The sequence below is a fragment of the Coregonus clupeaformis genome, chromosome 10 (assembly GCF_020615455.1).
Source record: "Coregonus clupeaformis isolate EN_2021a chromosome 10, ASM2061545v1, whole genome shotgun sequence".
NCBI lineage: Eukaryota > Metazoa > Chordata > Actinopteri > Salmoniformes > Salmonidae > Coregonus > Coregonus clupeaformis.
This window is the reverse complement of record NC_059201.1, coordinates 49,467,127-49,483,794: the sequence shown is the minus strand read 5'-3', so window position 1 is coordinate 49,483,794 and position 16,668 is coordinate 49,467,127. Positions and strand designations below refer to the sequence as shown.

The following is a 16,668-nucleotide window of genomic DNA, read 5'->3' as shown; positions in this document are numbered from 1 at the left end:
TCTTTGGGACCTTCAATGCTGCAGACATTTTTTGGTACCCTTCTCCAGATCTGTGCCTCGACACAATCCTGTCTCGGAGCTCTACGGACAATTCCTTCGACTTCATGGCTTGGTTTTGCTCTGACATGCACTGTCAGCTGTTTTAGCTTATATAGACAGGTGTGTGCCTTTCCAAATCATGTCCAAATCAATTGAATTTACCACAGGTGGACTTTGTAGAAACATTTCAAGGATTATCAATGGAAACAGGATCACCTTCCAACAGGACAACGATCCTAAGCATACAGCCAAGACAACGCAGGAGTGGCTTTGGGACAAGTCTCTGAATGTCCTTGAGTGGCCAGCCAGAGCCCGGACTTGAACTCGATCGAACATCTCTGGAGACACCTGAAAATAGCTGTGCAGCGACACTCCCCATCTAACCTGACCTGGATCTGCAGAGAAGAATGGGAGAAACTCCCAAATACAGGTGTGCCAAGCTTGTAGCATCATCTCAAGAAGACTCAAGGCTGTAATCGCTGCCAAAGGTGCGTCAACAAAGTACTGAGTAAAGGGTCTTAATACTTATGTAAGTGTGATATTTCCTTTCTTTTTTTTTACATTTACAAACATTTCTAAAAACCTGTTTTTGCTTCGTCATTATGGGGTATTGTGTGTAGATTGATGAGGGAAAAAACTATTTAATCAATTTTAGAATAAGGCTGTAATGTAACAAAATGTGGAAAAAGTCAAGGGGTCTGAATACTTTCCGAATGCACTGTATATATGATATACTATAAGTCATATATATACAGTGCTATAAAAAAGTATTTTCCCCCTTTCTAATGTTCTCTACTTTTGCATATTTGTGATACTGAATGTTATCAGATCTTCAACCAAAACCTAATATTAGATAAAGGGAACATAACTTTTTGGATGACATAGTTCCAGTAATGCCTGGCGAAAACCAAACACTGCATTCCACAGTAAGAACATCATACCAAAGGTCAAGCATGGTGGTGGTGGTGTGATGGTTTGGGGATGCTTTGCTGCCTCAGGACCTGGACGACTTGCCTTAATAGAAGGAACAATGAATTCTGCTCTGTATCAGAGAATTCTACAGGAGAATGTCAGACCATCCGTCTGTGAGCTGAAGCTGAAGCGCAGCTGGGTCATGCAGCAAGACAATGATCCAAAACACACAATCAAGTCTACATGAACATTGCTAAAAAGCAACAAATTGGAAGTTTTGGAATGGCCTAGTCAAAGTCCAGACCTAACCCCAATTGAGATGTTGTGGCAGGACTTGAAACGAGCAGTTCATGCTTGAAAACCCACACGTCACTGAGTTAAAGCAGTTCTGCATGGAAGAGTCGGCAAAAATTCCTCTATAGTGACGTGAGAGACTGATCAACAACTACAGGAAGCATTTGGTTGGAGTCATTGCAGCTAAAGGTGGCACAACCCGTTATTGAGTGTAAGGGGGAAATTACTTTTTAACACAGGGGAATTGGGTGTTGCATAACTTTGTTTATGAAATAAATATGTAATTGTTGTGTTATTTGTTCACTTATGTTCCCTTTATCTAATATTAGGTTTTGGTTGAAAATCTGATAACATTCAGTATCACAAATATGCAAAAGTAGAGAAAATTAGAAAGGGGGCAAATACTTTTTCATAGCATATATATATATACAGTGGGGAGAACAAGTATTTGATACACTGCCGATTTTGCAGGTTTTCCTACTTACAAAGCATGTAGAGGTCTGTAATTTGTATCATAGGTACACTTCAACTGTGAGAGACGGAATCTAAAATAAAAATCCAGAAAATCACATTGTATGATTTTTAAGTAATTAATTTGCATTTTATTGCATGACATAAATATTTGATCACCTACCAACCAGTAAGAATTCCGGCTCTCACAGACCTGTTCGTTTTTCTTTAAGAAGCCCTCCTGTTCTCCACTCATTACCTGTATTAACTGCACCTGTTTGAACTCGTTACCTGTATAAAAGACACCTGTCCACACACTCAATCAAACAGACTCCAACCTCTCCACAATGACCAAGACCAGAGAGCTGTGTAAGGACATCAGGGATACAATTGTAGACCTGCACAAGGCTGGGATGGGCTACAGGACAATAGGCAAGCAGCTTGGTGAGAAGGCAACAACTGTTGGCGCAATTATTAGAAAATGGAAGAAGTTCAAGATGACGGTCAATCACCCTCGGTCTGGGGCTCCATGCAAGATCTCACCTGGTGGGGCATCAATGATCATGAGGAAGGTGAGGGATCAGCCCAGAACTACATGGCAGGACCTGGTCAATCACCTGAAAAGAGCTGGGACCACAGTCTCAAAGAAAACCATTAGTAACACACTATGCCGTCATGGATTAAAATCCTGCAGCGCACGCAAGGTCCCCCTGCTCAAGCCAGCGCATGTCCAGGCTCGTCTGAAGTTTGCCAATGATCATCTGGATGATCCAGAGGAGGAATGGGAGAAGGTAATGTGGTCTGATGAGACAAAAATAGAGCTTTTTGGTCTAAACGCCACTTGCCGTGTTTGGAGGAAGAAGAAGGATGAGTACAACCCCAAGAACACCATCCCAACTGTGAAGCATGGAGGTGGAAACATCATTCTTTGGGGATGCTTTTCTGCAAAGGGGACAGGACGACTGCAGCGTATTGAGGGGAGGATGGATGGGGCCATGTATCGCAAGATCTTGGCCAACAACCTCCTTCCCTCAGTAAGAGCATTGAAGATGGGTCGTGGCTGGGTCTTCCAGCATGACAATTACCCGAAACACACAGCCAGGGCAACTAAGGAGTGTCTCCGTAAGAAGCATCTCAAGGTCCTGGTGTGGCCTAGCCAGTCTCCAGACCTGAACCCAATAGAAAATCTTTGGAGGGAGCTGAAAGTCCGTATTGCCCAGCGACAGCCCCGAAACCTGAAGGATCTGGAGAAGGTCTGTATGGAGGAGTGGGCCAAAATCCCTGCTACAGTGTGTGCAAACCTGGTCAAGACCTACAGGAAACGTATGATCTCTGTAATTCCAAACAAAGGTTTCTGTACCAAATATTAAGTTCTGCTTTTCTGATGTATCAAATACTTGTGTCATGCAATAAAATGCAAATTAATTACTTAAAAATCATACAATGTGATTTTCTGGATTTTTGTTTTAGATTGAATCTCTCACAGTTGAAGTGTACCTATGATAAAAATTACAGACCTCTACATGCTTTGTAAGTAGGAAAACCTGCAAAATCGGCAGTGTATCAAATACTTGTTCTCCCCACTGTGTGTGTGTGTGTGTATATATATATATATATATATATATCTGTATTCAATGTAAGACAACTAGAAGTGGTGACCCACCATTAATATGGCTAATATATATATATATATATATATATATATATATATATATATATATATATATATATATATATATATATATATATATATATATATATATATATATATATATACATACACACAACCATCCAACATCCTACACAGAGTGTACCATGTATTTGGAACCTTTTCTCAAAATGGCCGCCGCTGGCTCTCACCTGCAGCTCTCGCACTTTATGAGGAAGCCATCCTGAGTCAGGCTGCAGTGGCACCAGCCGGCCACGGCCCCTTCTTCCTCCGACGAGCTGTCGCTGTCAGCCGAGTTCTCCTCCTGGCGGCCGTTGTCGTGGTAGCGGGAGTTAGGGCCGCGTGCCATGCCGTTGAGCTCCATGCGGGGGATGATGGTTTGGGAGAGCGGGGAGGCGGGTGGGGTGGGGGGAGGGGGCGCGCCATAGTTGTGATCCTGACAACACACAACGGAAGACTGTTGCATCTTCAAACAATGGGTGTTCAGGCACAAAAAAAAGGAAGAAGGGGGAAACGGAAAATGGAAGACGAATGAAAATGAGGGCAAACAAAATGGTACGTGACACAATACAGCATGTTAGCTAAACACGCAAGAGGGTGCTGCGAACGTGTTAATCAGCATTAGAGATTCATAGTATTACAGCCTTGCGCTGACTTTATTTTGTTATGTTTTTCTAGATACTTGAGACTTAGCATGTCGTGCGGGACTCTCCTTCCTCTCTGATCTAAGACTATGCATGCAACAGTACTGGCCTTACGCGCTCAGACCGACACATTCATTTAGTATACTGCGAAAAGTCCACAAGGGATATCTTACAAAAGGTACTTGATTGGAATGTTGATATCTTTATATGTAAGAGAGACTGGCCTATAAAATTGGCCAAGTGATGAAGGAAGAAAAGAGCTGTGTACTTACAGTATATGGTAGTCCCCGATACCCATGACTCTGTGCACTCACACAGCTGTGGTTAGGGTAGTTTTTCTCATTCACGGCAGGGCTTGCTTCCACTGACTCAGGGCTGAGAGAGGGAGAGAGAACGAAAGCGTAAGCAGGAGAAACATGGAGAGTAAAAGAGTAATGGTACAGACACACTGAGAAATCTGACTGCTGATAGGTACTTAGCACAGTAGGAGGCTGTTCCTTCTCTTGCTTGAACAAAGACGTCCCTGCTGTGTACCGACAAACCTCAGTTTCTACTTGTAGAATCGCAATGCTCATCAGTTGCCGAGAAGTTGACTTTGAGCCAATCAGAGAGCACAAACCTCCACGAGGGGGAGCCGACAGCAGTGATAAGTGAAAAAGAGGGCACTTTTCCTGGTGTAATCCACCCCCTATTTATCAGAATTGTTCTAACTAAAACAATAACGCTTCATAATACATCTTTTTTTTCTATAGCAAGTCTTTACATCTTTTACATTTAGCTAGGGATTATTTTTTTGTTAGGTTCAGTTTGATAATGTGCAACTGCTCATTATTTAGCTAGCTAGCTAACTTTAGCTCGCTAACTGAGCTAGGCAGTCACACACACTTCATATTAAACAAATTAAATGGTAAGTGAAGCACAATGCACATAACACTAAATGCTTTACCAAGCTAGCCATCTAGCAAGATGAAGAAATCATTTAATTCACTCTCCATTATCCCATACTGCCAGTGCCAGTACGCTTGCTATCATCGCCATTTAGCACAACACAGCTAGCTAGCTACTCCACCAACTCTCGACAGATAACAGGCAGCTGCTTCAATAAAAAACTAATCCATTGTGATTTAATTATAATGTTGCTAACTACACTAGTTATCTATACTGAATAAAAATATAAAACGCAACATGTAAAGTGTTGGTCCCATGTTTCATGAGCTGAAATAAAACCAGAAATGCTCCATACACACAAAAAGGTTATTTCTCGCCAATTTTGTGCACAAATTTGTTCACATCCCTGTTAGTGAGTATTTCTCCTTTGCCAAGATAATCCAACCACCTGACAGGTGTGGCATATCAAGAAGCTGATTAAACAGCATGATCATTACACAGGTGCACCGCGTGCTTGGGACAATACAAGGTCACTCTAAAATGTGCAGTTTTGTCACACAACACAATGCCACAGATGTCTCAAGTTTTGAGGGAGCGTGCAATTGGCATGCTGACTGCAGGAATGGCCACCAGAACTGTTGCCCGAGAATTGAATGTTCATTTCTCTACCAACGTCGTTTTAGAGAATTTGGCAGTAGGTCCAATCGGCCTCACAACCGCAGACCACATGTAACCATGCCAGCCCAGGACCTCTACATCCGGCTTCTTTACCTGCGGGATCGTCTGAGACCAGCCACCCAGACAGCTGATGAAACTGAGTATTTCTGTCTGTAATAAAGCCCTTTTGTGGGGGAAAAAGTAATTCTGATTGGCTGGGCCTGGCTCCCCAGTGGGTGGGCCTATGCCCTCCCAGGCCCACCCATGGCTACGCCCCTGCCCAGTCATGTGAAATCCATAGATTAGGGCCTAATGAGATTACTTCAATTGACTGAATTCCTTATATGAACTGTAACTCAGCCAAGAAATACAAGGACGAAGTCTCACTTCTGCAGACTTTCATTTCAAGTAAATTAGTAACATAAGAGCAGCTTGCTAGTTAGCTTACATTAGCTCCAGGATGCACAAGCCAAACAAGCTACTGCCACCTTGTGGCCTGGAGTATTTAAATGAAGCAAATCGGAGGCAACACTGTTCTGTGTGAACATCAAAAAGGTAATTGCCAACACTCTGGGCACTCGGTGTGTCTGACCCTTAAAAGGGAGAGTAAAACAAAGTTATGTAAAATATAGAGTAAGTTGGAGAAATGTACAGGAGTTAAAGATAGAACGAGAGCCAGATATAGGGAAAGTTAGGAGATTAAGAATGAAATATCGTATCTAGAAAGAGTCAACTTAACTACAGTGAAAGCCATTTTTCAACTACTAAGCAGCTAAGCTTGGTCATATTCATAACGCACCAAACAGACTGAAAACAGAAAAAAACAATATAAGACAACCTAAAGTTGTCCAATAAGCCATGCTCATTCTCGCTTATCGTCGCAAAACGTTTTGGTACAGTGTGTCCTGATGAATACTACCCTGTTGGGGAGGTTCCAGCATGAATCTGCTTTACTTGTAACCAACTCGAAGGTGAAATCTCCTAGGCCTGTTCTGTACGCTAGATGGCGCCACAGCCCAAAACATCCTCACGAGCCAAGGGAAGTCTTGGTGAACGATGACCATTCAGGATATGGAATGTCAGCGGCCATGATACCTAGCGTATTATACAACTCCCCCGTTGCCCTTTAGCAGAGGTTTCGGTGGGAGGGGAGGAGAGAACAACCTTGTCTTTTTACCCAACAACTAACAGTCCTGGTGCACGTAGCCCTGCCGAACGATCTCAAAATGTCAAAAGGCTCCATGTCAAAACAAGAAAATATTACATCCAGGCTGGGGATTTTTCTAAATGTCGCCCATGTTGGCTTTTCTGTTTCTCATTGTTTTCATGTGAGGTGAAATCCCCCCACCCTGCATGCCTTCCCCTGAGTCAGGTTGAGTTTCTTAGAAGGGAGATGCATGGGGGAGGGGAAAGAGCCTGATCCAGCTACATTCCATAGAAGCTCAGTCATCTGGCTCACCTACAGTGTAGTAGGAGCACTGGGTTCAGATTGTTTTCCCTGTGCAGTCTGGAGCCATTTCCTCATACAGCGCTCAGCAGAGCAGTTGGCTCCTGTTCCAATTCTTGTCTGATTTAGCCTCAGCCACGCTAAAGCCACCCTTGGGGTCATCACTGATCAGTTACAGGCTCTGTCCCAAATGGTACCCTATTCCCTATATATTTGGATCAAAATTAGTGCACTATGTATGGAATAGGGTGTCATTTGGGACACAGACACTATGTGATGGGGTGGTTGCGTGCAAGGCCTGACAGACAGGGGGAGGAGGGTTCAGATCCTAATGGTCTCTCACGCTACCTTCTGCCCCATAGAGAGAAAGGCGTCCGGTAGTCTAGGCTTGGGCGGTATACCGGGGTATTTGGAAATAACCACGGGATGGGTTTTCAATACCATTGAAACTATTTTTTGACGTTTTTAAATAAATGTCAATATGTGTAGCTACTTAAGTAAATACCTGCTGTCAACTTAGGAGATAAAGAAGATCTCATTCTTAATTTCACCAGAAATATAATGTTTCATTATGAAGCTTACCGGTACTCCCTAGTCCCGTGGTCTTTGTTTACAAGCACACAACGACGAGAGACCGGAGCTTTGTGAGTCACTCACTGTTGAGCAGCACACGCCAGGTGATCTAGTTACAGTATGGAATTCACAACTAAATGTTTGTCAGCTAGATATCTTTTCACTATTAAGTTATTAGTCTAAAATGTGCTCAATGCTCAGCAGTTGTGCATTAGGTTTGCTAATTTATTAACTAGTTAGCTATCTAGCTAAGTGATTATCTTCCTAAATCAAGCTTCGCTTGGTAACAGCAGAGAATCACCTCCTTTATCAAGAGCCTTGCTGTCTAATATTTGTTTTGTGCATGCAGCAAACTGAGTAGCATTTTTTAGTTACTTGTACAACTTTATGAGCTGGGATGTTTGTCCTGAAAATAATTTAGCTCAGACACTGTATAAAATGTTCGCAATGCACTCGTTAGCATTTAGTTAGCATTCTCTATGGGATTTTACATGTAATTGTTAGCATTGCAAAATTTTGGATTACAAAGGCTCAGTGGGGTTTGAAAATAGCGCCCGTGTTCAGTACCGGTATTCCCGAATATCCCTGTATGGCACAAGGTCGGTATGAAAGTATGAAAATCTGGATACCGCCCAAGCCTAATTCTGCCTCTGGTGGGACCCAGCTTCCTGGTCTAGGTTGGAGGGCCTTTACTGTGACCTACACTTCCCCCAGTTTCCAGCTCTCCTGGTCACTTCCTGATTCTAAATTTTTTACATTTGTCATTTAACAGACGCTCTTATCCAGAGCGACTTACAGGAGCAATTAGGGTTAAGTGCCTTGCTCAAGGGCACATCGACAGATTTTTCACCTAGTCGGCTCGGGGATTAGAACCAGCGACCTTTCGGTTACTGGCACAACGCTCTTAACCACTAAGCTACCTGCCGCCCCTCACAGTGGAAAAAGCAAACCCCCAAAAAAGCGTGTCTAGCTAGTTTAGAAACGTTTAGAACTGCTGCACATGGTTAGTTGGGTTGTGAAAAGAGAGGAGATACCCCCAAACACCCTAGCATCCCTGTCCTCAACCCCCCCCCCCCTCTGTGGTACTCACTCTGATCCAGCAGCCATATCTGAGTAGGACGTTTCTGGTGTGGTGACTCCCAGCGCGATTACTATGCTCATGACGTCCAGCACAGCGGCGCACAGGGAGGGGGGGGGAACGGTGGGAGGGAGGAGGAGGGGGGTGGGGAGGGGGAGGGGTGGGATGGGATGGGACAGGGGGAAGGAGTAGGAGAGAGGGGGGGGATCACGGGGTCTGAACTGCAGTGACAGACCACTCTAGGGGTGGGGCGCCGCAGAGCCGCAGCCGACGGCTCACGGACATGGGGAGACCTGGGGAGAGAGCGAGAGGACAGGTTAGGAGTGAGACACAAATACACACCTAAACACGCACGCACCAAACACGCACCAAACACGCACACAAGGAATCAAGTGAAGAGTCCGCAAAGACACTTCTGACCCCATGAACTTGAGGGAGTAGGGTATAGCCTAAAATACAGGTACAACCATAGAAATATAATCTATACTCTATAGATTATATTTCTATGGGTAGAACACCATTATACGGACAAGCATAAAGCTTGGTCTCCCGCGGCTGTTGACACACGATTGGACTATTTCATTTGGATTCTCAATGAACTATCGTGAGTCATACCATTTTAGAGGTCATTCGAAATGCTGGGCCTTGTAAATCGATACAAGCCTAAAAGAAGTGCTACAGAAGTTTTGTCGTCACATACACCGGATAGGTGCAGTGAAATTTACAGGGTGAGCCATAGAATACGGCGCCCCTGGAGCAAATGAGGTTTAGGTGCCTTGCTCAAGGGCACGTCGACAGATCTTTCACCTTGTCAGCTCAGGTATTCGAACAAGCGACCTTTCGGTTACTGGCCCAGCAGCAATACTCTGTCTTACATAACAAAGCCAAATGCAAAACAGGTGGCAAACTACTGCAGCCCCATGTTCGGTAAGTGTGTGTGAACAATGATCTTGATTGAGTTTCAATACCATGGCAAGTTATATAATAGGCCTAATGGTAATAGGGCGATTCCACACCACCTTGGACAGGGAATATTTTTGGTATCTCAGATTGTTCTGTCAATTTTCACATAGAAACTTCATTGGGAGGAAGGATGTTTGATATCAATATGTTGTGTCAAATGGACAATGCACCAACCCTCTCCAACCTGGCATGGTATAATTTCATACAGAATCATTTCTTTATTTATAGACTAATCAACGCTGATCGGGGCCGGTTCTGGCCAATATGCCGCCCAAGGAGAGACAAAAAAAATGTGCCACCCTCCTATCCCCGCAAAGTAGAATAGCAGCCTAGGCTATATACAGTTTTGGTCCACAATGCACTTTTACGAATGCCCGTGTGGTAGCCTACCATTTGTAATTTGGTTAGATACATTTATGTGAATGCATGTATTAATTACAGTCATTTACCGTTCTCGGGGTGGAAACGTTGTTTGCAGAGTTCACAACCTGCTACACTTGTGAGAAACGAGTTTGTGTTCATGTCATACTGTCATTTATGTGCTCCATGTGAACATCTGTCTGGTTTCTCTGTCCTGTTAATGTTGACAGACCGTGCGCCTGAGCATGCATAGAAGTACCTGGCCTGCTTCTCGCAAATGTCAAATGTAGGAAAGTGCCCATTTGGGGATGTCTGATTGTCTTAACTCACCACCACTAATACGCTGGGCTTCTCAGTCATTTTCTCTTCACCTAACAAAGTAAATCAACTAAGTATTTTTTACATCCATTCAAATTATAATACTTCCTCACAGTATTTGAAAAATCTTTCCAACACTCCCCCTCGATAATCAGCGTTGCTGATAAATAGGCTTTGGGCATATTGCGTGTATTTGTTTCTATTTTAATGATAGTCATTTTCATCTTCATACTATAGCACAGCTGTCCCCTTCATACTATAGCACAGCTGTCCCCTTCATACTATAGCACAGCTGTCCCCTTCATACTTTCCTTGTCAATTCATTATTTATAGCCTACTTTCGGAAAGCCTACCGTAGGCCTAGGTTTTTTAATACGTTTTAAGGAAAGGATAAATATTTGCTTGTATCTGACGTATGCTGGTGGCTTTGATTGACGGGTGCTTTTACGGGGGTGTGCGTGTGTGAGTTCGCTGATTCTCTCTATAGGCATATACAGTGGGGGAAAAAAGTATTTAGTCAGCCACCAATTGTGCAAGTTCTCCCACTTAAAAAGATGAGAGAGGCCTGTAATTGTCATCATAGGTACACGTCAACTATGACAGACAAAATGAGCATTTTTTTCCCAGAAAATCACATTGTAGGATTTTTAATGAATTTATTTGCAAATGATGGTGGAAAATAAGTATTTGGTCAATAACAAAAGTTTCTCAATACTTTGTTATATACCCTTTGTTGGCAATGATACAGGTCAAACGTTTTCTGTAAGTCTTCACAAGGTTTTCACACACTGTTGCTGGTATTTTGGCCCATTCCTCCATGCAGATCTCCTCTAGAGCAGTGATGTTTTGGGGCTGTCGCTGGGCAACACGGACTTTCAACTCCCTCCAAAGATTTTCTATGGGGTTGAGATCTGGAGACTGGCTAGGCCACTCCAGGACCTTGAAATGCTTCTTACGAAGCCACTCCTTCGTTGCCCGGGCGGTGTGTTTGGGATCATTGTCATGCTGAAAGACCCAGCCACGTTTCATCTTCAATGGCCTTGCTGATGGAAGGAGGTTTTCACTCAAAATCTCACGATACATGGCCCCATTCATTCTTTCCTTTACACGGATCAGTCGTCCTGGTCCCTTTGCAGAAAAACAGCCCCAAAGCATGATGTTTCCACCCCCATGCTTCACAGTAGGTATGGTGTTCTTTGGATGCAACTCAGCATTCTTTGTCCTCCAAACACGACCGAGTTGAGTTTTTACCAAAAAGTTCTATTTTGGTTTCATCTGACCATATGACATTCTCCCAATCCTCTTCTGGATCATCCAAATGCACTCTAGCAAACTTCAGACGGGCCTGGACATGTACTGGCTTAAGCAGGGGGACACGTCTGGCACTGCAGGATTTGAGTCCCTGGCGGCGTAGTGTGTTACTGATGGTAGGCTTTGTTACTTTGGTCCCAGCTCTCTGCAGGTCATTCACTAGGTCCCCCTGTGTGGTTCTGGGATTTTTGCTCACCGTTCTTGTGATAATTTTGACCCCACGGGGTGAGATCTTGCGTGGAGCCCCAGATCGAGGGAGATTATCAGTGGTCTTGTATGTCTTCCATTTCCTAATAATTGCTCCCACAGTTGATTTCTTCAAACCAAGCTGCTTACCTATTGCAGATTCAGTCTTCCCAGCCTGGTGCAGGTCTACAATTTTGTTTCTGGTGTCCTTTGACAGCTCTTTGGTCTTGGCCATAGTGGAGTTTGGAGTGTGACTGTTTGAGGTTGTGGACAGGTGTCTTTAATACTGATAACAAGTTCAAACAGTTGCCATTAATACAAGCAACTAGTGGAGGACAGAGGAGCCTCTTAAAGAAGAAGTTACAGGTCTGTGAGAGCCAGAAATCTTGCTTGTTTGTAGGTGACCAAATACTTATTTTCCACCATCATTTGCAAATAAATTCATTACATATCCTGCAATGTGATTTTCTGGATTTTTTTTCCTCAATTTGTCCGTCATAGTTGACGTGTACCTATGATGAAAATTACAGGCCTCTCTCATCTTTTTAAGTGGGAGAACTTGCACAATTGGTGGCTGACTAAATACTTTTTTCCCCCACTGTATGTCCATTCAGAACGTTTCCTAAAGTAGCCTGTCTGGACTCAATCTCTTTAAATCATGACAGGAGCGTTTGATTCTTATTCATCTCATTACGGCATCCTCTCTTTGAAGAACATATGCCACTGCCATCGAATGACCGCAGCAGCAGGGTGTGTGACGTAATGCGAATATTTCTGGAAAAGTGGGAGAAAACCCACGGACTTCGTTTGAATGGTTTTGTGCTTCGAAATAGGATCTGAATTAAAAACAATTATATGCAGAACAGCCAATAGAAAAGGACAAGGTAGGTATATCTTTATTTTGACTCTGTTAATATTGCCAATACGAAAATGCAACAGATCCTCTCCAACCTGGCATTTCTTAATTTGATAATTAATATTTATAAGTAATAACCTGAATGATAATAATGAAATGCCATGATAATAAGTGTAATGGCTTAATTCAAATAGGTTTTTATTAAGAAGCATATCCATGAAAACAAGTGTACAAACAGAATTGTGACCTCCCCTTCTTTGACCTCCCCCCTGCCTGGTTATGTCGGTGACCTTGTACATTGGCCTGGCCAATTGCCATAAGCTCAAATTCCAAGACTGTCACATCCCTAGCACCATCAACACAGTGAATGGGAAAATGGATTCAAAGGAAACTCCCTCTGCTGGAGATTTGCTGAATGTGCAATATTAAATGAGGGCTATGATTGTTTAATGACCTATAATATCAATTTCTATGTATAAAATGGGTCAGAGAGCCCACCCTTTAAATTTGATGTACTTGTAGAGTATATTGTTTTAGAGGGTAGGAAGCATGAGCTTTTACTCACCAATGTAACAACTAGGGCTGCCCCGACAAAACAATTATTTGTCGACCAAGAGTCTGTTCTTTCGACCAATCGAAATTTTAAAACGTGTATTTTTCCATATATAGACACATCCTATGTGTTTTAATCAATTAAACTATATGCACAGAGCTTGTCTGATGCTTTAAGCAAACTGTTTGATGAAATAATTAAGACACAAATGACTAGAGGGAGGCTGGGCCTGGCTCCGACTTGCCGAGCTGTGTAAAAAAACTAAAAAAAACAACAACAAAAAACTGCGAGTGACTGTGACTAGCACCCGCTGTCTCTCTCTCTCCTCCCTGCTGCAGCGACCACCACAGAACATCAACAGTGTGTATCACGCTGTCCGTGTTGCTGAAGCTGCCACATAATTAAAGACATTTCTGACTGAAAAGTTATGTTACCAAAATCCCTCATTTGTTCAGGAAAAACATTTCCTATTCCCTTGCTCTCTATACGTGACATGTGTACAGTGCATTTGGAAAGTATTCAGACCCCTTGATTTTTTCCTCATTTTTGTTACATTACAGCCTTATTCTAAAATGTATTACATTGTTTTCCCCCCCTCATCAATCTACACACACTACCCCATAATGACAAAGCAAAAACAGGTTTCTATATTTTTTTGCCAAATTTATAATAAAAAAACTGAAATATTATATTTACATAAGTATTCAGACACTTTACTCAGTACATTGTTGAAGCACCTTTGGCAGCGATTACAGCCTCAAGTCTTCTTGAGTATGAAGCTATAAGCTTGGCACACCTGTATTTGGGGAGTTTCTCCCATTTTTCTCTGCAGATCCTCTCAAGCGCTGTCAGGTTGGATGGGAAGCGTCTCTCCAGAGATGTTCGATCGGGTTCAAGTCAGGGCTCTGTCTGGGACACTCAAGGACATTCAGAGACTTGTCCCGAAGCCACTCCTGCGTTGTCTTGGCTGTGTGCTTAGGGTTGTTGTCCTGTTGGAAGGTGAACCTTCACCCCAGTCTAAGGTCCTGAGTAGGTTTTCATCAAGTACTCTGCTCCGTTCATCTTTCCCTTGATCCTGAAAAACATCCCCACAGCATGATGCTGCCACCACCATGCTTCACCGTAGGGATGGTGCCAGGTTTCCTCCAGACTTGACGCTTGGCATTCAGGCCATTGAGTTCAATCTTGGTTTCATCAGACCAGAGAATCTTGTTTCTCATGGTCTGAGAGTCTTTAGGTGCCTTTTGGCAAACTCCAAACGGGCTGTCATGTGCCTTTTACTAAGGAGTGGCTTCCGTCTGGCCACGCTATGATAAAGGCCTGATTGGTGGAGTGCTGCAGAGATTGTTGTCCTTCTAGAAGGTTCTCCCATCTCCACAGAGGAACTATAGAGCTCTATCAGAGTGACCATCGGGTTCTTGGTCACCAACCTGACCAAGGCCCTTCTCCCCCGATTGCTCTAAATGGCCCGGGCGGCCAGCTCTAGGAAGAGTCTTGGTGGTTCCAAACTTCTTCCATTTAAGAATGATGGAGGCCACTGTGTTCTTGGGGACCTTAAATGCTGCAGACATTTTTGCTACCCTTCCCCAGATCTGTGCCTCGACACAATCCTGTCAAGGAGCTCTATGGACAATTCCTTCGACCTCATGGCTTGGTTTTTGCTCTGACATGCACTGTCAAATGTGGGAGGTGTGTGCCTTTCCAAATCATGTCCAATCAATTGAATTTACCACAGGTGGACTCCAACCAAGTTGTAGAAACATCTCAAGGATGATCAATGGAAACAGGATGCACCTGAGCTCAATTTCGAGTCTCATAGCAAAGGGTCTGAATACTTATGTAAATAAGGTATTTCTGTCTTTTATTTTTTGCAAAAATTTCTAAAAACCCGTTTTCGCATTGGTCATTATGGGGTATTGTGTGTAGATTGATGAGTATTTTTTTTTAATTAATCAATTTTTGAATAAAGCTGTAACGTAACAAAATGTGGAAAAGGGGAAGGGGCCTGAAAACTTTCAGAATGCACTGTATGCAACGCATGCACGTGACCAATAGGACCTAGAGCATATCATGATCACGTCAACAAATTGGTTATAAACTCCTAACACCGTAACACGTGACAGCAAAATGGATGCAGAGGACGTGAAAAATAAACTCGAAACTCAGAATGTTTACTGGTTGCTAAGAAGGTAAAGGGGAAGTCAGATGCGTGGAATACATTTGACAAGTTGTGGAAAATACTGGAGATAAAGTTATACATTTTACAACATATTAAGTGTGTGCCCTCAGGCATCTACTCTACTACCACATATCTATAACACAAAATCCATGTGTACGTGTGTATAGTGCGTATGTTATCATGTGTTTGTATGCATGCATCTATGTTTGTGTTGCTTCACAGTCCCCGCTGTTCCATAAAGTTTATTTTTATCCGTTTCATAAATCTAATTTTACTGCTGGCATGAGTTACTTGATGTGGAATAAATATATGCATGTCAATCATTTCAGTTGCTGTGGTAGCTGACGGGTATAGTGTTGAGTCATCCGCTTACATAGACACACTGGCTTTACTCAAAGCCAGTGGCATGTCATTAGTAAAGATTGAAAAAATTAACGGGCCTAGATAGCTGCCCTGGGGAATTCCTGATTCTACCTGGATTTGGTTGTAGAGGCTTCCATTAAAGAACACCCTCTGTCCTGTTAGACAGGTAACTCTTTATCCACAATATAACAGGGGGTGTAAAGCCATAAAACATACGTTTCCCCCCCCCCAATCTTTTTATCATCAATTTCTCTCAGCCAATCAGTCATTTGTGTAAGTGCTGTGCTTGTTGAATGCCCTTCCCTATAAGCATGATGAAAGTCTGTTGTCAATTTGTTTACTGAAAAATAGCATTGTATCTGGTCAAACACCATTCTTTCCAAAAGTTTACTAAGGGTTGTTGACAGGCTGATTGGTTGGATATTTGAGCCAGTTAAGAGGGCTTTACTATTCTTAGGTAGGGCACACACTTTCTAGTAGGCTTACATTGAAGATATGGCAAATAGGAGTGGCAATATCGTCCGCTATTATCATCAGTAATTTTCCATCCAAGTTGTCAGACCCCGGTGGCTTGTCATTGTTGATAGACAACAATACTTTTTTCACCTCTTCCACACTTACTTTACGGAATTAAAAATTACAATGCTTGTCTTTCATAATTTGGTCAGATATATTTGGATGTGTAGTATCAGCGTTTGTTGCTGGCATGTCATGTCTAAGTTTGCTGATCTTGCCAATGAAAAAATCATTAAAATAGTTGGCAATATCAGTGGGTTTTGTGATGAATGTGCCATCTGATTCAATGAATGATGGAGCGGAGTTTGCTTTTTTGCCAAAAATGTCATTTAAGGTGCTCCAAAGCTTTTTACTAGCATTCTTGATGTCATTTATCTTTGTTTCATAGTGTAGTTTCTTTTTATTCAGTTTA

General features: G+C 42.8%; 1 protein-coding gene across 5 annotated transcripts in view; it reads right to left on the bottom strand.

Annotated features, from left to right (window-relative positions):
- LOC123491625 (histone-lysine N-methyltransferase SETD5-like) overlaps positions 1-8,777 on the bottom strand; it is a 30,563-nt gene extending 21,786 nt beyond the window's left edge. For 3 of the 5 annotated variants that reach the window (XM_045223067.1, XM_045223068.1, XM_045223070.1), the window contains exons 1-3: positions 8,664-8,777; positions 4,281-4,383; positions 3,556-3,830 (exon numbers count right to left, since the gene is read on the bottom strand). In XM_045223067.1, the coding sequence (XP_045079002.1) occupies positions 3,556-3,830; positions 4,281-4,383; positions 8,664-8,734 (449 nt within the window). In that variant the 5' untranslated portion in view covers positions 8,735-8,777. The remainder of the gene's footprint in view (positions 1-3,555; positions 3,831-4,280; positions 4,384-8,663) is intronic. The other 2 variants (XM_045223069.1, XM_045223071.1) reach the window with 1 other exon arrangement.
- Between the last annotated feature and the right edge of the window lie 7,891 nt (positions 8,778-16,668).